At 29.7% G+C, this 20,438-nt stretch overlaps 1 protein-coding gene and 1 long non-coding RNA gene across 2 annotated transcripts; one reads left to right on the forward strand and one right to left on the reverse strand.

Annotated features, from left to right (window-relative positions):
- The first annotated feature begins 7,631 nt into the window (after positions 1-7,631).
- Positions 7,632-8,455, forward strand: LOC145109647 (uncharacterized). Its single transcript, XR_013709116.1, has 5 exons — positions 7,632-7,685; positions 7,761-7,855; positions 8,064-8,105; positions 8,225-8,266; positions 8,357-8,455. It is a non-coding gene; the product is annotated as an uncharacterized LOC145109647 (long non-coding RNA).
- Positions 8,456-19,048: 10,593 nt separating this feature from the next.
- On the reverse strand, positions 19,049-19,991 carry LOC145104206 (uncharacterized). The gene is made up of 2 exons (XM_079041479.1): positions 19,638-19,991; positions 19,049-19,540 (listed from the first exon to the last, which is right to left on the reverse strand). The coding sequence occupies exons 1-2, from the start codon at positions 19,989-19,991 to the stop codon at positions 19,049-19,051; spliced, it is 846 nt and encodes a 281-aa protein (XP_078897605.1).
- Between the last annotated feature and the right edge of the window lie 447 nt (positions 19,992-20,438).

Genomic DNA, 20,438 nt, shown 5'->3' on the forward strand with positions numbered 1-20,438 from the left:
TTTTGGGATCCACTTAGTTCTGTTGATTGTAACATGTGGTCTGCAATGGTTGAATCACAAACTACTATGCTGGAAGCACATGCTGCATAAACTCAGTCCACTTGGAGGATTATCAAAATAAGAGCTAGAAAAAACATGCTCCATTTTTAAGGGCCTTCTGGATCCTATGTAGGGCCTTTTGGATCCTATGTAGCGCCTTGTAGATTATACAAAGAGTCTGATCACAATTGTGATATGCTCATTATTCACTAATAGAGAGGAGATCAATCTATCATGACATCATACTATATATATCTACCTTGCAAAGGGTGGTACCACCCCGTTAAAGGTCCCAAATATCATATGTCTAGATCAAAATATCAAGCTAAATGCAATCACATTCCAAAGTATGCATGAGCAAATATTATCCGTAAATATTATCTTTTATGCAAATTTTAATCGCACAACGTGTCATGCTATGAATGATGCTATAATCAGAAGAGCTTGCATAACATAAGGGACATAAACAAAGCTTCCATCTAAGCATGGACGATATGATCTACAAATAACATCAGAATAACATAAAATATATTCAGATTTCCAAATATAACGGTCAAGAGTATCAACAAATTATAATTTCAAAAATACTATTCAAGAGCATCAAAATACTTTCATTTTATAAACTATTAATCAATTGTATAAGTACTTTCTTTTTATCAAATACTATCTAAATGTATCAAAATACTTTACTTTATACTAAAACTATTCAAGAGTAGCAAAATACTTACTCTATACCAAAACTATCTAAAAGTATCAAAATACTTTACCTTTATCAAATACTATTCCAAACTATCAAAATACTTTACTTTTCTCAAATACTTTATAACTTTATAAAAATGTTTATAACAATTACTTCTACTTATGACATGTATCCCAAAAATGGAAAGTATACTCACATTTAGTAGTTAGTCTCAATTAATTACTAATTGTGTTATTGTCCTTGCCTTGTACCTTTGTCCACGTCTTCCTTCAATCCTATTCAATAAATACAATATGCTTGTTTAGGAATTCACAAGTTTGCTCCAATAATACTATATCATTATAATAATTCCATACTTTCCAATTCTTGTCCCTTATTTCAATATTTCAATTTTATTATTGCACATTCTATCAGCTAATGGTATTTACACATTAAATTTCACACATAATAAGCTAATTCTAATAACACAAATCCAATTTAATCAATACTTCAAGTTTAACTTCCATATATCAATCTCCCTTTCCCAATTCATTAGATTGAATACCAAATACAAATTGTAACAATTTATAACAAATTAACAATGTATACCATGTCTATTTTACATAAGCATCACTATTTATATCCCATTACAACATTCCAAACAATTTTCTAACCTATGTTTTATGTTATATTTCTCCTTTCATCATTTTTCATGATTCATTCTTCATTCTAGATGATTTAATGATTATAAAATAAAGTAAATATTGAGTTTTCATTATCCAACTCTAATTTCAATATGCAAACAATTTTCTCAAGTAAGGTACTTGGCTCAATTCCGTAAATCACTATTCAAGCTTGAATAATGTTATTGTTACAATCAAGCATGTTAATAAAGCTTATTCGTCATACTCCAAGCTTAAAACTAACAATAAATCCAAACAGAAAGTTAGAATTCATGACCATACTTAGTTTCATCATCATTATCATAATCTAATCGTAGATTTTAAGATCCTTTACCTTTAATCTTGTTTTATGAAGTCTTGACTTTGTTTCCCTTCTTATAACCTCCATATTGGCCTCAAAATTCAATAACAAAAATCCATCTTGTTTTGTCTACAACCTTTTTGTTATCAAATACCATTTCAAAGTATTGAAATACATTACTTTTCTCAAATACTTTATAAATTTATAAAAAAGTTTATAATAATTACTTATACTTATATCGTATATCCCAAAAGGGAAAAAATCCACATGTACTCACGTTTGATAGTTGGTCTCAACTTGCTATTACTCTTGTCATTGTCATTTCCTTGTATCTTTGTCCCCGCCTTCCTTACATCTTATTTAATAGATACAAATATACTTGTTTAGAAATTCACAAGTTTGTTCTAACAATACTATATCATTCTAATAATCCTATACTTTCCAATTCTTGTCCCTCATTTCCATAACATATATATATATATATATATATATATATATATATATATATATATATATATATATATATATATATATACCACCGTGAGAACTGCTATTTCATATAATGGCCGGTGACTGCTATAACTGCCTAGTCTACAGTTTCTTTGGCTGAGTAGAAAAGAATATCATCTTGTTTTATTTACTAACCTTTTCGTTACAACTCCAAATAGGTTGATTCTTTTTTCTGTTTATTCCGCTTTGTCTTGGCTATACTTTTAGCACTTTAGTGTTTTTACATTTTCCATGTTACTTGATTACTATTCATTTCAATTACATTAATTTTTTAAGAGTATGTCCTCCAATCCCTTTCTGAAATAGTATACTCAAAATCCATTCTTCCTTAAAACTTCCAGTGGTACCATTTATATTTGGATTCAAGTCTATATTTCTAAACTTTGCATTTAATCAAGTCTGTAATATTCTTTTGAATAATTTCTTTGCTTGACTCTTTCAGTTGAAAGATTGTCCACTTCCATATATAAGTATTCTTATACTTCCTTCTTCATTTCTTCAAGAAGTCTTTTCATACTATCAATGGTTAGTGCTTGTAGATGCCCATCCACATCATGTTCTACTTAGCGACTTTTGATTCAAATGATTTTGTATCATAGCTGTAAGGCTTGCTTCTTGCATATAAATACAGAAATCTTTCTTGCTTTGTGATTTCACAACTTTCTATAAAGTTTCACAAGTGAGTACTCAATAACTTGAGTTATAAATTGAAAATAAATAGATGTAAAAAATAACATGATTTTTCCTAATCATGCAATTCTAACAGTATAAAAATTTCTAAATTCAATACTCGGTACATCTTCCCATGTATCATAAAGGGTAATGATCTATATGCTTATCCTATCATGACATGGTTTTTCCTAGTCACGTAATTCTATTATATTATGACTTAAAACCATTTATTGTAATTACCACCATATGCTTGGACCAATCTGCAATTTGCTCTATAGTTGCTCCCAAACATAAACCAATCCCATATTGTTTTGTCTACCAACATTTACATTATAATTCCATATGAGTCAATTCTTTTTGCAAATTCTTCCTCTTTGTGTTGGCTACACATTCCAATGAAGAAAAAAAATGATATGGAGTATTGAAGATTAAAGTTTACTATTAAAACACAATGGCTATACTTTACAAACCGAATACAACTACTAGAATTTTGATTTTTGTTTTCCTTAAGATTTCCAAGTCTTATATCATGTTTTGTGTAATGTTTCTTGATGGTTTGCATGTATTACTTCCAAGTCCCAAACATACTTCTATCGTATGGTCGTTTATTCCATAATTTCACACAATAACATTAAACTTTGTCTCTTTCCAAATATAGCAACCTACTTTGTTATTTTTTCATATTCATGTAAAAGTACTAAATGTTTTGCACCATTTTACCTCTAATATATATTATAACATGTCTAAATACAATTTTTAAAATAAATAAGGGAATACTACTTTTACCATCGTTTAGTTAATAAAATTTACACTGCTTTAGTTTGGTAAATAATTTATAGAACTACCACAAACTTATTCTAACATCCTAAACTAAATTTTAGGATGTTACACGAAGCATCAACTCTTGTTTGTAGTTGGATATTGTTATGAAAAAAGTAAACAATCATGAATTCTCACAAACAAACAAATATAATATTACCAAATGAAATCAAAAGAGCCTGAGTCATCACAAGAAAACATACTTCAATTTGATAATTACATAAACAAAATTATGAAGATTAAGGTTTGTCAAACATTGTCCTAAGATAAAAAATTTGTGATATAGATTTGTGTAGAGGATACAAACATTGATCTTGAATCTGACGAATCAACATAATGCTTCCATCAAGAACATGGGAAAACATGAACAATTTTTCAGATTTTTTGTGTATGAACATGTAAATCTTTAAAATTTGTCATCATTGGGTATCTATAGGCTTCCTTTGATGCATTCGATAACTCAAGTATGAAGAAGCCATTTAAAAGATGTTATGTTTTGTTCCTCCTATGTGGGAAAAGTCCAACATGCCTTTTCTTATTAACAAAGTTCCAACAATACCCCACATTTGAATTAAAAATAAGTGGACTTTGATATTAAAATCAAGAAGGCTAGATATGATATGCATTTGAAAATGTGTTGTAAAACTTGAAGTCTTGAACCTTTCATAATGATACTAATCGGATCTACTTTGCGGATAGCGAACTTAAGTCTTGAACAAACCATGTTTTGTTGTAGAACTAGAAAAGGAGGTATCATACATGTTATATTTATAAATAAGTTGATTCTTATCGTTATCTTCATTTCGGTCGTGAACAATCCTATCTTCATAAAATTTTTGGTGAACTTAGCCATTTAAATTCTTAATGATACGACCTCACATCCAACTTGCATAGGTAATGCAAATCTGGAATAATTTGTAGTATTTCACTATAAAAGAATTCATAATTCTCCAACTTCCCATAGAGTTTCTGACTCCTTATCACTTCAAATACTCTTCTCAAATGTTGAGTGTGCTCTTCTACACCTTTGTTGTACACAATTATACCATCAAAGTATACAACAACGAAATCACCAAGAAAAGGTCCAAAACCCCATTCATCAACCGTATAAAAGTACTATGAGCATTGGAAAGTCCAAATGGCATTACCAAACATTCATACAAACTAATTTTTGTTCTAAATGCGGTATTCCATTCATCTCCTTCACACATTCGGACCTAGTGATATCCATTCCAAAGATCATTTTTCGAGAACAAATTGTCGCCATGAAGTTCGTCTTGCATATCATCCACTCTTGGAATATGATAGCGATATTTGACTATGATATTATTAATAGCTCTACTATCAACACACATTCTCATGGTCCCTATCTTTTTTTTTTTTGGAAACAACAAATCTGGAATAGAACAAGGACTCATGTTTTCACACGCGTAGCCACAGTCAATGAGCTATTGGACTTGAAGTTGTAGTTCTCGAGTCTTTTCAGGGTTACATGGGTAGGCTGGTTTGTTAGGAAGCGATGCCATTGGGATTAGGTCGATATGATGTTTAATACCTATAAGTGGAGGTAATTATGGAGGTAAATTTGAAGGGAAAACATATTTAAACTCTTCTAGAAGCGGACGAATAGTCGCGGGCAAAGGAACATCGACGAACTTGTTTTCAACTAGCAATAACACATAAAAACGTTTATCTTTTCAAATAGCTCTCTCCATTCGTGCTTCATTGATAAATAGATTTTTCTCCACTTGAGTAGTAACCAACCCCGGTCGTTTCTTTTGCAGCAAAATAAATGATAGCTGTTCGAGGATTACCTTCTTCCTTTTTTTTTTTTTTTGTGCCTATGATCCAAATTATCCTCCTCTCTTAAAATGGACAAAGGATCATCCTAAAACTCAGATCATTGGTGAATCATATGAGGGTGTTTTCACACGCTCTCAAATGAAAGCGAAGCAAACTGCTTTATTCTCTCAAGTAGAATTCTGCATGTTTAATTCGTTTGTCTCCAAAGTTGAACCAAAGACGGTAAATGCTGCTCTTGATCACTCTGATTGGGTGCAAGCTATGCAAGACGAACTCCATAAGTTTGAACGAAATCGTGTTTGGAGGCTGATTACCTTCTTCTTAGTAATCACAAAAGAATAGGTGTTTTGATGACCATCATGCCAAACTTTTCTATCATATATTGCCAAGGTCTTCCAAGCAACATATGACATTCATCCATAGGTATAATATCAGTTTAGAACCTGATCTTGATAAGACTTACCAATAGAAAATGAGACTAGGGCTTGTTTGGCTTCATGACGGATCCCTGATTAGCCATTGAAGCTGGTATGGATTCGGGTGAGATGAGGTTGGAATGTTGAATTTATTGATAAGAGTTGTGGATGAAAAATATGGCATTAGAAATCACGCACCAAACTTCTATTGATAATCATCGCTTGTTTCTCTATATTATTATTCTGATTCCACGTGGAAACAAGCACGCCCTTGTACGTTATTATATTTGTTGTTATTAGAATTATTCATTTCATTAACCGTGAAATATGTCTCTAAACTAGTTTAGCCCAAAACTTGGCAGAGGTTCATCGTCTTCTTAATGTCTCATATTAAACATGTTACAAACGAACCACTATCATTCCAACCTGGAACTTGAATATCATAATTAAGGGTGGTTTAATTTGTGGGCTAATTTTTGGTTACCCTAGTTTTGTCAATTGTTATAATATTGAGGTTGCAATCTAATCTTGGGATCTATATGTTATCTAACTGGCTTTATATGGTTTAGTTTGGGACTTATCCTTCCTTGGCATCAGAAAAGCTGAATAGTCAGTTGTTTCAAGAGTTTAATTTTGGGCTAATTGCAGAAAAATATAAGCAACTTTGGTAACAAACTTCTAGTTTACTGTACTTTAGGTGATTGTTGAAAAAGGTTTCTTTAGAATACCCAAATCTCCATTAGCTAGGTCTTTGGTTTCGTGTGTAATGTAATTCAATCTGATTGATATCCGTATCTGCAATACCGATATTCCAAAAGATCCGGATGACATATCTTGAGCCTACCAATCTCCTTGTTATCTGCATGCATAGACAAAGAAAAGTATGCATTCATGCTATCATTAATCAATAGTAAAGTAGATGTTGATTTGGCAATGATGTTATCCGGCAACAACTGATCACCAAAATAGAAAACTGGAAGTTGGTTACCTTTATATATATATATATATATATATATATATATATATATGGGAAAAGTGAATATACCCTTAAGGGTATATAAGCTTAGGTACCCAAACTCACCATACTACATCGTTTTGTATCATATATAAACATTGTAATCATCCAATGTTCTTATAATTCAACTTCTAACTTGAATTACTTCAAAGATTTTTATAAATTTCATATTTATCTTCTTCTTACATAATTGTCATTTTCAACAATAATATATATAGCCTAGTAAGTGTTCGACAAAAAGATGTGATGTAAGAGGAAGATAATAGTGAAATTTTAAAAATATTGAATATAAATCAAGTTAAGGATTGAAGTTTAACAATATTATAATGAATATATCAAACAAAACGACGTATTATTATGAGTTTGGGTACGTAAGCTTATATACCCTTAAGGGTATATTCACTTTTCTATATATATATATATATATATATATATATATATATATATATATATATGCAATTTGCCTTTTTTTTTTTTGTTCTTTTTTTTTTGTTTAAGGTGGCAAATGGACTTAAATGGTTGGTTATGGTCTGACTAGCTTTTGTTCAGTGTGGACGCTATGGTTTCCAGGTATCATAAAAGCTGCCCTAAGGCAGAAGAGAGACCCACCCAAGATACGGCAAGTAATTTGTGTTGTATATATAATTTTGTGTTCAATCCTGATCATAACACTAAATTTTCCATTACGTACACAGGGAATTAACACCAGATTCAAAACATGCAATGAGCTTCTAGAGTCAGTAAAAAGGTATACATATCATGCTTGCCCTATATATATGTGTGTTAAATGTCTATTATGGAAGTTAATACCAGAGCTTGACAGAGTTGACGAAGAAGGGAATAATTGTCTCTGTGAATAACATGACAGAGTTAGAGAAGGAACTTAATGCTGCTCTTATGCATACACGTTCTAGAAAGGTAGGTGTGATCTTAGCATTTGGTTTTTGTTTCCTTTTGTTGTTCTATATATGAGTATGATGCTCTGTTCTGTTCTCTTTATATTGGAAATTATGTTACGACTTACGAAAACAGAATTGATCTTTGAATAACAAGTTATAAAATTGGTTATGGTATCTTAGTTATCGAGTCTCTGTAGATTGACACTAATTAAGCTTTGTTTGCACAGACACAGTTAATGATGGAGCGCATATCAAGCCTTCATGAACAGGTATGAACAACCCTGATACCTATTACAAGTTCATGTATATTTTTTCACCTCATCACACTAAGCTTTACTTACTTTTGTTGGTATCTAACATTTATATTCTTGGAGTTGGTGTTGTGTAGGAAAGGGAATTAAGCGACGAGAATAAAGAACTGAATCGGCAGGTAAATATCTATCTTTATTAACTTACAGCAAAGATTCTCCGCACTTAATTGTTGCCATGAATAAACAAGTGATGAAATGTTGACTTACAGATACAGGTGGCATCAGAAGTAAACCAGTATTGTCCACGTCCACCCCAAAAACTTCGAGCACTCCCTCTCTTCAAAGATTAACTACTTCCTACACTACAAATCTGTCTGTTTGTTGTACTCTACGAATTAATCAATAAGCATCTTCGGACGGAGTTAATGGGAAATATATATGTATAATATGTGTATATAAAGTTGCACATATATATAGTAACTAAATAAATTAATATTGATTCACCAATAAAGCTTGTATATGTTTGCCGATGAAGCTCTGGAAGTTGGCGTCTTCTAGAAAGAGAAAGCTACCTACGACAACTATCATAAGCAAGCCCTGTGAGAGAGAGAGAGAGAGAGAGAGAGCTTAACCATGAAGAAATCTCCCTAACCTCCACTCCACATTTTTTAATTATATTGGTCACCGGCCATTATACAAAAGTTGTCTTGGAGAATGGGTTTTCGACCTAATCCATAAGAGAACGATTACAGTTATCATAACAAAGACTTTTATAAATGACATCACATAGTCTATATTAGTAGGTCGATGTGTCGTTAATTTGCAGTATCAGTAGAGGTAATGTGTGTTGTTTGTTATTTGTGTTCAACATTACGAGTCAAGTATTAGTTGGTCCATGTGTCGTTATGTAACTAAACAACTGTTAGATAGGTTTTAGGATATCATTAATTTTTCCATCAAAGACATAGAAATTAAAATTTTAATTCACTGACATTTTTTAATTATATATATATATATATATATATATATATATATATATATATATATATATATATATATATATAATAGTACTCTTAACTCTCTCGATATAATCTGATATACAAAAAGTTATATCTCATGTCTATAGAATTACAGATATATTATCCTATTAGAGTATCTAATTTAAAATGTATTTTCTCAATCGAATTAGAACAAATTATAAAGTCAAAAATGTTTTCTAATTTTTCTATTAATATCAATATTAAAATAAAATATAATAATACCATCACATTAACTAAGCAAATTATTTTAAGTTTTTCTTAATAGAACTATATTAGAGACTAAATGAGCTGAATTTTAAGGAAATTGAGTAGTTAAATCCTAATGTTGCATGTATTTGAAGAAAAATAACCAAAAAAGTTTGTTTATGGTAAAAAGCCGTCTAGTATGGAATAGAGGATTCCCGATTGAAAAAATAAATAATTGACAAAAAAGTAAATTTCAAAATGATATTCAAGATTTCCAACCATTTTTTGGATTCTGGGGAAAAAAACACTAGAATTTCAAAAATAAGTTCGAATTCCAATTAACAATTCCGGAATTTCAAAAACAAACAAACATGTGTTTATCAAAATGTAACAAAATGTTAAACAAACACAGTAAATAGGAAATATATAATAATATAACTTAAAATCAAATATTTGATTGAAAAACGTTATATTAAACACTTCAAAATTAACATTTCAGATATATTGTGTGTGTGTGTGTGTGTGTGTGTGTGTGTGTGTGTGTGTGTGTGTGTGTGTGGGGGGGGGGGGTATTCTGCAAATTTTCTGTTAGGTATGGATTACTTTTATAATTTTTTTAAACATATAACCATTTTTTAATATATATATATATATATATATATATATATATATATATATATAATGACATTTTCTGTAAATTATAATGACAATTTTGTAAATTATTTTCTATACACGTATCACCTCACAACATACGAAAATGTTAAACATAGAGATTGTTTTGCAAAAAACAAACCTCACAAATACTTTTGCTTTAAAAAAAAGCATAGGAAATTAGAAATCGTACGTTAATTTGTGATATATTTTTTCACTTACATCTGTGTAGTTACATATTTACAAGATGTAATAAACTTATTAATCTAATTACCAGATATTAGTTTTTTGGGCTGTGAAAAATTGGTTAGTTAACTAACCACTTTTTCATAAAGTTGTAACGAAAATAACTTTTATTTTCATAAATAATTTGAAAACTAATCAAATTATCCGGAAAGTGGCATTTTGGACTCGATGAAAACTGGTCAGGCTCATTTGTATCGTTCGGTCCTATATAAATGAGACCTACAACTCAATACCGAAATGACATTCTGGAAAAATATGAAAAAAAATAGGAACTCAAGCTTTTAAATTTTTTTTGGAAAGAAAGTTATAGATTCTACAAACCATGTTAGTTTTACGATTGATCTATTTAAATTGTCATAACGTTTCCACAATGTGAAGAACTCTAAAACGGAAAAACATGTTTATATATAATCATTTATTTAAAATAAGTAATATGTTTTATAACAAAGTAATGTAAGAGCATCTTCAACCCACTCTCATTCATTATTTTTTTCCTAATTTCTCTCTTCATTCTTCTCCAACACTACCAATTTATTCGCTCATTTTGGGAGATATAAATAGTATTACATAGGATATGAAGTAATACTATTCATTCCTCCAAAATGGGGATGAATTTGTCAGTTATCGGTTTTATTCCATCTTTTAATATATTTACACATTTTAGTTTATTTTGATTTATTAGTTATAATTTAAATGTAATATTTAATATTTATAATATTTTACTATATATTAAATTATTTTAATTAATTATAAATGTAAAGGTGTTATAAATATAATCTTATTTATTTAATATTACTGTAATGAAAAAAAAAAGATAGATTATAGATGTTAAAAATGGAATATATATTATGAATATACTTTTTGGGGGTAAAAACGATGTTAAAAATGAAGTAGGATTGGAGATGAAACATTATTTATCCTATTTTTTATTTTATTTTTTGAGAAAAAAAAAATTAAGATAGCTTAAAGATGGTCTAAGAGTTTTGCATTCAAAGTTGCAAACAAAGATATATTTATATTGATAACATATATTTGTCAATATTTTAATTATATTTATTCAACATGCGAATTTGGTCTAGTTTAATATAAAAGGAATAATATGATATATAAGGATAAGACTAAAAATTACACTACAACATTTAAATCACTCATAAATTTGTAATCTAATAATGGAATCAAAGTTTGAAACTTAATTTACCATCAATTATATCGTATAATTTCGATTTTGCAAGAAGTAAAAACCCTACATATTAGATGGAGAATAAGAAGGGGGATTTTTACTTTCTAAAGGTTTCCTATGGATGTTTCGATCACCGATCTTTAAAGATATTCTAAAAATCTCTTTAATCTCTATCTAATTTCTTAAAAGTCACCATGATCTCCTATATAGTGTTCTTTTATTTTGATAATTTGTATTATCAATATGTATATAAGTGTAATGGATTAATTTGTTGACAAAATATAATCTTGATAAACATTAAGTAAGTAAGAGCGATGCGGAGTACACATTTGTTTGAGTTTGTTCAAGATTCAAAATAGATTGTCATTTAGAGACGAAACCCCTAAACGAACGGGGGTATGGGGGAAGCGCTCCTAGGAGCACGGTCCAAGGGGCAGAGCCCCTGGAATATATTGTTTTGCTCAAAATGCATCAAAAATTCAAATTCTTGAAAATGAACCTGATCTTGACTTTTGTTTTTAACCTTATTTAAAATCCGTTTGTGACAGTTTATGACTGTTGCAAACCGTCTTGTGGCAGTTTGGACAACTTTCAGACAAAGGTGGTTTATAACCATTTTTTGTTCATCATTTTCGGGTACACACGAAAATATATTATCTAACATTCTCAGTTCTTGTCTCTCAAACTTTTGAGTCTTATCCAATTGAATATTCGAGAATATCACTCAAATACTTCAATTTGAAAGTGTTCACGAGAAAGGTCTTTTTTTTAGTTTTGGAATGTTCATTATGATAAGTAGTTGATTAGGAGAACTGCTATGTCACTAAAGGGTATACTCTTCCTCATGTTTCATTATTCATCTTTTATGTGCTGGCACATAAATATTCTACCTATTATGATATGAATGACCAAAGTCTTCCTACTTCTCAATTGTTCCAATCAGATCCGAAAAATGAGAAATAAATAAAAAGTCAGTGGATCTGAATTGAATCATGACTATATAAGCTATTCTTAAGAGATTCAATATAGAGGAAATCGTGGAAGCGGACCTTTTATTTCCTTTTTCCACGTAAGAATTCGTCGTCCCACATGATTCTTAAAATTCCAAGTGTTTTCTTACCCCAAAAATCTAACACTACATCGTTGTGTTCAAATGAGGAATGGGAAGAAACGACATATTCAAAGTTTGGGCTTTTAAAAATGTTAACCTCTTTCATTTCTCAGCAACTACCTAATCTTCAAAACTAACGGCACTTAAATATTTTCCTAAACATTTTGGTCCATATCCTAAATCACGAAAGGGTCAAATAAAGTTTTCAAAAGTTAACAGTTTTATTCCGTTTATCTTAAATTTTATTTTAACCCACGATTAGCGTCCTAATAGCCTTAAAACTTTAATTTCAGTCTTATTGTTTTATTTGTTTCAATCTTTTTTTTTATTATTATTTAGTTAACTTACTTTCTTTTTATTTATATTTTCAAATAATTTATTTTGACCAAAAATGTTATAAATTAATAGCGCTAAAATACGGGTATTACAAGCACAAATCATATTTCGTTACCCACATATCCACAAGTTAAAGGGAGTCGAACCTTATGCTTCTAAGTTCCAAAATCGGCCATGCTTTAACTGGTAGGATAGAGACAAATAAGACACATAGTGGTATAAACATCATCTAAAAGTATTAAGAAAAAAAATAAAATGACAATTTACGTTTTGCAATTTGTTTGAGTTATATAATATCATATAGTAAAAATAATGATTTATTTTAATTGCAATACAATACCTACAAGGTATAATAATTTTAGTTTTTTGATATAATCAAAGTTTATAAGTAATAAGTTTCATTAAATATGAAATATTATGAAAAAAAATTAGTTCACACAATCTAATTTTAATTATTCGATTAAATTTTTTTATATATTTGAAAAGATTTTGAATATTTTTGACACGTTTTTATTTTAATAAATTTTTAGTTTTATCCATTTGGTAATTCAGATTTTTTTGAACCGACAAATATAAATATATAATATACACCTAAACTAACATCTAATTTCACATATGTCCACGATGGGACTTGAACCCGCGATCTCAATGAGAGAAGTCACCACATGATACAGTTGGGCTAGAAGCCCTTTGTTGACAATCAGATATGTAAAAAAATGTTACATTGTATTATATATCTCATACATTTTCAATATTTATTTGACATGTACAATATTTTTAAAAGAAATCAAATATATGTTACTTTTTCTTCCTACTATCTTTCTACACGCTTAAGATTGTGACATTTATGATATTTAATAAAATTAATAAAATTTTATTACACTTGTTATAATTTAAAAATGATAGAAAGAAGGATAGAAAGAAGAAGTAGAAGGATATTTTTAATGTTTACACTTGTTATCATTTAAAAATGATAGGAGGGTGTGTAGAAAGAAAAAAATAGAAGAATATTTTTAATGTTTACATTTGTTATCATTTAAAAATGATAGAAAGATACGATGGGAAGAAAAAAATATAAGGATATTTTTAATGATATTTTTATAAATATATTTTTAATATTATTTTTATAAGTATTTTGAGTCTTGCATTAACCAAAGGCTTTGTTGGTTTAGTGGTTAAGCATGTTTTATTCAATGTTAGGTTTAATTTTTGATTTCCAATAATATCTACTTTTTTTTGACAAAATTACAAAAATGGTCCCTGTGGTTTACCAAAAGTCACAAAGTCAGTCCCTATTAATTTTTTTTGATGCAAATGGTCATTGTGTTTTGCGAAACTTGCAAAGTTGGCCCTTTTTACTAACACCGTTAGTAAAACGCCGTTAGGGACTAATTCTGTAAGGGCATTTTCGTCTTTTCAAGTATAGAAGGACTGAATTCATGACATTTGAGAAACCACAGAGACCATTTTTGAAATTTGTTTGAAAAAATAAATTAATTTGCTGAAGGTAGGGGGAAGGCTCGACCTCCACCCCCCTTTATTTGACCAAAACCTTAACCAGTTGAGATGATTGCTCAGTTGGTTATAACACCCTAAAACTAATTTATATAATAACAAAAACGTTAATATTTAAATAAAAAATAAATTACAAAAAACATTTTTTTACATAACTTTTTTTAAATAAAACAAAAAATATTTTAATCGTATTATAAAAAAAATTGTTTTTTACAAATAATTTGTATGTATTTTTATGCATTTATTTTACGTAAAATATATTTTTTTATTTCTTTAAAAAATAAGTTTTCGTATAAAAAAATATGTTTTCGTATATTATATTTTTTTATGTCTTTGAAATAATAATAATTAACACTAATCATGACATAAAAAATATATTAGTTCTTTTGGGTCGCTAGTTCTAAAATACGTATTTCATCTTTTTTTAAATACATATAACCGAAAAACGGTTTTCAGAAAACCGATTGGACCAATCAGTTTTCTGAAAACCGTTTTTCGGTTATATGTATTAAAAAAAAACATAAAAAAACCTATTCGGTTATATATCTTATTTAAAATACGTATTTCATCTTAATTGCAAGTTCTATATCGTATGATTGAAATGAAGTGAAAAGAAATAGTGATATATCTTTTTAAAATAACGATAATTAATAGTACTCTTGACATAAAAAAAAAACCGTATAAATTGTTTAGATACATAACATAATCGTTTTTAAGTTGTTTTTAATACATATAACCGAAAAAATGGTTTTAGAACTAGCGGCTCAACAGAATTTATACATTTTTTATGTCATGAATAGTGTTAATTATTATTATTTCAAAGACATAAAAAACATAATATACGAAAACATATTTTTTATACGAAAACTTATTTTGTAAAGAAATAAAAAAAATATATTTTACGTAAAATAAATACATAAAAATACATACAAATTATTTGTAAAAAACAATTTTTTTATAATACGATTAAAATACTTTTTGTTTTATTTAAAAAAAAGTTATGTAAAAAAAGTGTTTTTTGTAATTTATTTTTTATTTAAATATTAACGTTTTTGTTATTATATAAATTAGTTTTAGGGTGTTATAACCAACTGAGCAATCGGCTCAACTTGTTAAGGTTTTGGTCAAATAAAAGGGGGTGGAGGTCGTGAGTTCGAGCCTTCCCCCCTACCTTCAGCAAAAATAATTTATATTTTCAAACAAATTTCAAAAATGGTCCCTGGGGTTTCTCAAATGTCACGAATTCAGTCCTTCTATACTTGAAAAGACGAAAATGCCCTTACAGAATTAGTCCCTAACGACGTTTAGTAACGGTGTTAGTAAAAAGGGCCAACTTTGCAAGTTTCGCAAACCACAAGGACCATTTGCATCAAAAAAATTAATAGAGACTGACTTTGTGACTTTTGGTAAACCACAGAGACCATTTTTGTAATTTTGTCTTTTTTTTTCTTGCGCGGGTTATAAAACTCGGAATCCTCATATCCGCCCCACCCATAGCCCGAATTACGTGCCCCATTTAGCTTTCCTTTTATCTTTTTACAGTTTTGGCTTAATTTTCAATTTATTTTACAAACTTGGTTCAAATACTTTTATAAAAAGGGTTACAATAAAACTTCAATTTATAAGCATTATTTGTCTACAAAAGGGTCTTAGTAACACAATCTCATATCAATTCATTAGTATCCCATAATGTATTACAATTAGGTTAAAAATAAAAGTTTCGAAAATAACAAGTTTGAAATTCTTTATATTGATAACACATCCATTTTAATCATTTTTAAAATTATCTCAAATTTATTGTCCAAAATCAAATTGTACAAATATATGTTGTTGGTCAAATGTAATTTGAGAATTATTTAAATTTACAAGTTATTTAAAATTGACTAATAATTAAAATGGTAAGTTTTCATAGAAAAAAACAAACCAAACCAAAAATAGTAACTTTTGATATAAAGGGATTAGGGAAAATTTCATATATATCCTTCCAAACTTTAAGAATTACGTTAATATCCTTATAAAATATTAAATTACGTATATGTCATTTAAAAAATATAACATTTACGTATTTATCCAACCCTATTTTTTAAATAGAATTATAGGATTTTAATATTAAAAAAATTATATAAAATTCAAAACTATATATAACTTTACCAAAATATCCTTTACAATTAAATCCAAAATAATTTTGATCAATTAAACGTGTAACTAATAATTCAATTCAAGGCCTCTTTCTCTTTACTCAATCGATTCATACACCATCATTTTCACCGTTTACCTCACCTTCTTCTCTCATATACCCTCTATCAACGACCATCACCTGTAAACCATTGTTGCCTTCATGCCAAGATACTTTGAAAATCCAATTCGACGACAACTCTTCATCGCTGTGAGCTAGGCACAACCTCCTCTGTTCACGACAAAATCACTGTAACCCACGATTTCCCCCCTCCTATTGTCACCGATTACTACCAGTTAAAGCGTCACCCCTTAGCCGAAGATGTGTCTCAACCCCAATTTCGTCGGCTTCCCCTGCTGCAGTAAACATAAAATCCCAAGGCAAAACTCGGATTCTGATCTCCCTGTGATTTGGTGTTGTTAAGGTTTTGCATTTGTACCCAATTTCCTACTTTGTTGGTTTGGATCGTCTTTCCTGGTTTCAAAATATCAAAATTATTGTTTGAATGTTTTAGGGTATATATTAGCTTAGGATCCCCGATTCCTGACACGGAAAAAGTTTTCACCCTGAGGTCTTAATGTTATCTTTGAAGTTGGAGACTGTATGTTAGTTGGATTACAGGTGATTATTCATTCTTCTCTTCTAAATGCTCATAAGATGTACACCCTCATAAGCAATAACCAACAATAAAGTGAAATAGACATTATGAGAAAGAACACTTGCTGAATTGAATGGAATTCATAGTGGAACCCACATTTGACTAAACTGCCCCTCCCTTATTTCTCCTGTTGTAAGAAATTTTTTCAACATGCTTTCAGTTTTACACAGGTAAGAGAAAAAGATAGAATCTTTTTCTTTTCTTTATATTTTGCTCAAATGTTATGTTACAATATGTGTGGTACAATCGATTAACAAACCATATTGCCTGTTGTAAAGTGAACCGGTCAAAAAAATTTGGTATTGTTTGGTGTGAATTGAAAAGATAAATAAATTCCATTTTCTTCACTTTCTTTACTTAGCCAAAGGGTATTACTTTGTCATTACATCATCCAATTATAAAACTTTATATTCATATATTGTTGATCTCTTTACAATGGAAAAATGAGTTTTTAACCTTTTAACCATCTATTGTCTATAAAGAGGATGTGTTGTTTAAAAGTTAATACGTAATCTACATTGTTTCAAGTGGCTACCTAGTTAACTCTAGCTATAATTCTGGTCTTCCATCCCTATGCAGGTACTTTATAATTATATGTGCAAGTTCTGCACTTTAAGCTACAAGTAGATTGTTATCATGACATGTCAATCTTAGTTGATGCAAAAAAGTGATGCTTTTGAGGTAGGGTGCTAATTCTATCCGGATCAAGAAACCGTATCATAAGTAGAGTGCTATATTGGAAACACCAATACAAGTAGACTGCTTCTTTTGAAAATCCAAATAATAAAAGGCAAGCAAAGGATTTTTATTTCAAAGGATGATGCTAAAGTGTTGGTGTTGTTGCTGGTCTTTTCTTAAAGATTCTTTATATTATGTTCATCTCATTTATGTAACTTTTTGTTATCTCTGTATTGTAACTTTCTTGTTGTTGTTAATACTTAATGCATTTTAGCCATTCAAAAATTAAGTTTGGTGTCATTTCATTATTTACCCTCCAAATTCATATATTTCATGTTGTTGTTCTATGGTTACTGAAATAGTAATTTACAATACAAAATGGTCCCTGTTTCAAAAACAAAGTTACAAAATTGCTCTTTATGGCACAAAAAAAACAGAATTGGTCCCTGTAGCATGTTAACATTGCCGATATGGTCCCAGTGGCAAAAAAAAAAAAAAAAAAAAAAAAAAAAAAAAAAATTGACAAAATGGTTCCTGTGCACAAAAACATTAAAAATTTGGTCCATATTTAAGAAAAAACATTACACATATGGTCCCTGTTTCAGAAAAATATTACATATATAGTCCCTGTTTCAGAAAAACATTTAAAATGGTCTTGTGCACAAAAACGTTACAGATTTGGTCCATGTTTCAGAAAAAACATTACACATATGGCCCCTGTTTCAGAAAAACATTACAGATATAGTCCCTGTTTCAGAATAACATTTAAAAATGGTCTTTTGCACAAAAACATTACTGATTTGGTCCATGTTTTAGAAAAAAATACACACCTGGTCCATGTTTTAGAAAAAACATTACAAATACAGTCCTCGTTTCAGAAAAAATTAAAAAATGGTCCTTGTGCCCAATAAAAATGGTCCCCCATTGGAGAAATACATTACATAAACAGCCCCTATGACATAATATATTTACAAAATGGTCCCTACGACAGAAATAGATGACAGATGCAGTCCCTATAGCAGAAAATGTTTATATAAATGGTCCTTGTTGGAGAAAATACATTACAAAAACAATCCATGTGGAATAAATTCATTAAAAACATGCTCCAAAATTAAAAATAAAAATAAAAAATCCATGCAGAAAGCATTAAAGTACTAAAATGTAATGAACATCATAACAAAAACTCATGATATTTTGTGCTCTTTCCTCTTGCTAGAGGATGCTTCATCAAAACCTTGAGACGCGGGATTTTTGCAAGTCCTTTGATGGTGTCCATACATACCACAACGCGGACATCTGTGTCTTTTCTTGGGCTCATCATGTGGTATAATTCTATTCTTTTTAGGTCGTCCAGGCGGTCGTTTTATAATAGGAGGGTATATTTTTTCGACTGTCTCTATATTCACCCATTGATCTTTTCCAGGCATCGGACTAATTTCTAAAGCATATGCTTCTTTAAACTTGTCGACTGTGAAATATGTATCAACATATTTGTCCCAATTAGGCTCCCTTGTGAAAGCAATAAAAGCAACTGCATGCACACACGGAAGGCCTGTAACTTGCCATTTTCGACAACTACACTTTTTCTCATCCAATACAACATCCCAATGATATCCTTTGTACTTCACTTCTGCTTTATTATCACTGCTTCTACAAACTTGATATTCACCCAAGTTCTACATGAGAAAATAAAAAAAGAACAAACTAATATCAGGAAAAATATATATGTTTAATGCAAAAACAATTATGTATATATATAGTTCGTTAACTTGCCTTAGTGATTGTTTTGAGATACTTATTTGCTTTTGGAAGTAGTGGTCCTTTCCATTTTTGCACCTTACTCCTTTTCTTGTCAAATCGTTCCATAAGCTTTTCTCTAATTGCATCAAGGAGATCAAGCACCGGTTTATAACGTATGTCACCTACCCAAGAGTTAAAAGTTTCTGAAATGTTGTTGGTAATGTAATCACACTTGACAAGTGTGCCAAACTTACTTCTACTCCATATCTTTTTATGGTTCTCATTCAAATATGAAATTGCATCTGCACATTTAGTAGCAATTTCATTTAATAATCTATCATGCCTACTAACAGAGTAGGTATTTGCAGCCTCCCATAGTTTGCTCATGAAAAAGTCACCTCGAAAATGTTTCTTGAAGTTGCTACATAAATGTCTTATGCATTCTCGATGCTCAATATTAGGATAAACCTATGTAATAGCTAATTCCAAGCCTTTTTGCATGTCAGAAGAGATAACAAGACCATTTGGTGTACCAATCGCTTTTTTTAGTGACGCAAGAAACCAAGTCCATGATTTTGTATTCTCTGCCTCAAGCACACCATAGGCTACTGGAAACATACCATTGTTACCGTCGATACTTGTGGCAGCGGCTAACACACCATTAAATTTCCCTTTCAAATGACAAGCATCAAGCCCAATGTAAGGACGACAACCAGCAAGAAACCCCTTAGAGCATGCTGTTAATGATATAAAAAAGCGTAGGAAATGTTTCTTTTCACCAACTGTCTGTAAATCAATCTCCACCACACTTCCTGGGTTTCTTTTTTCAAGTTC

This window comes from Lactuca virosa, chromosome 4, assembly GCF_052849685.1.
Source record: "Lactuca virosa cultivar CGN04683 chromosome 4, Lactuca_virosa_CGN04683_v6, whole genome shotgun sequence".
Taxonomy (NCBI): Eukaryota; Viridiplantae; Streptophyta; class Magnoliopsida; order Asterales; family Asteraceae; genus Lactuca; species Lactuca virosa.

Bases quoted from the DNA above. Each gene is read 5' to 3' on its own strand.
- LOC145104206 (XM_079041479.1), bottom strand. From the start codon at position 19,991: ATGAGCAAACTATGGGAGGCTGCAAATACCTACTCTGTTAGTAGGCAT. The intron at 19,541-19,637 runs GCAAGTTAACGA...TTTCTCATGTAG, and splicing joins ATCTCAAAACAATCACTAAG to AACTTGGGTGAATATCAAGT.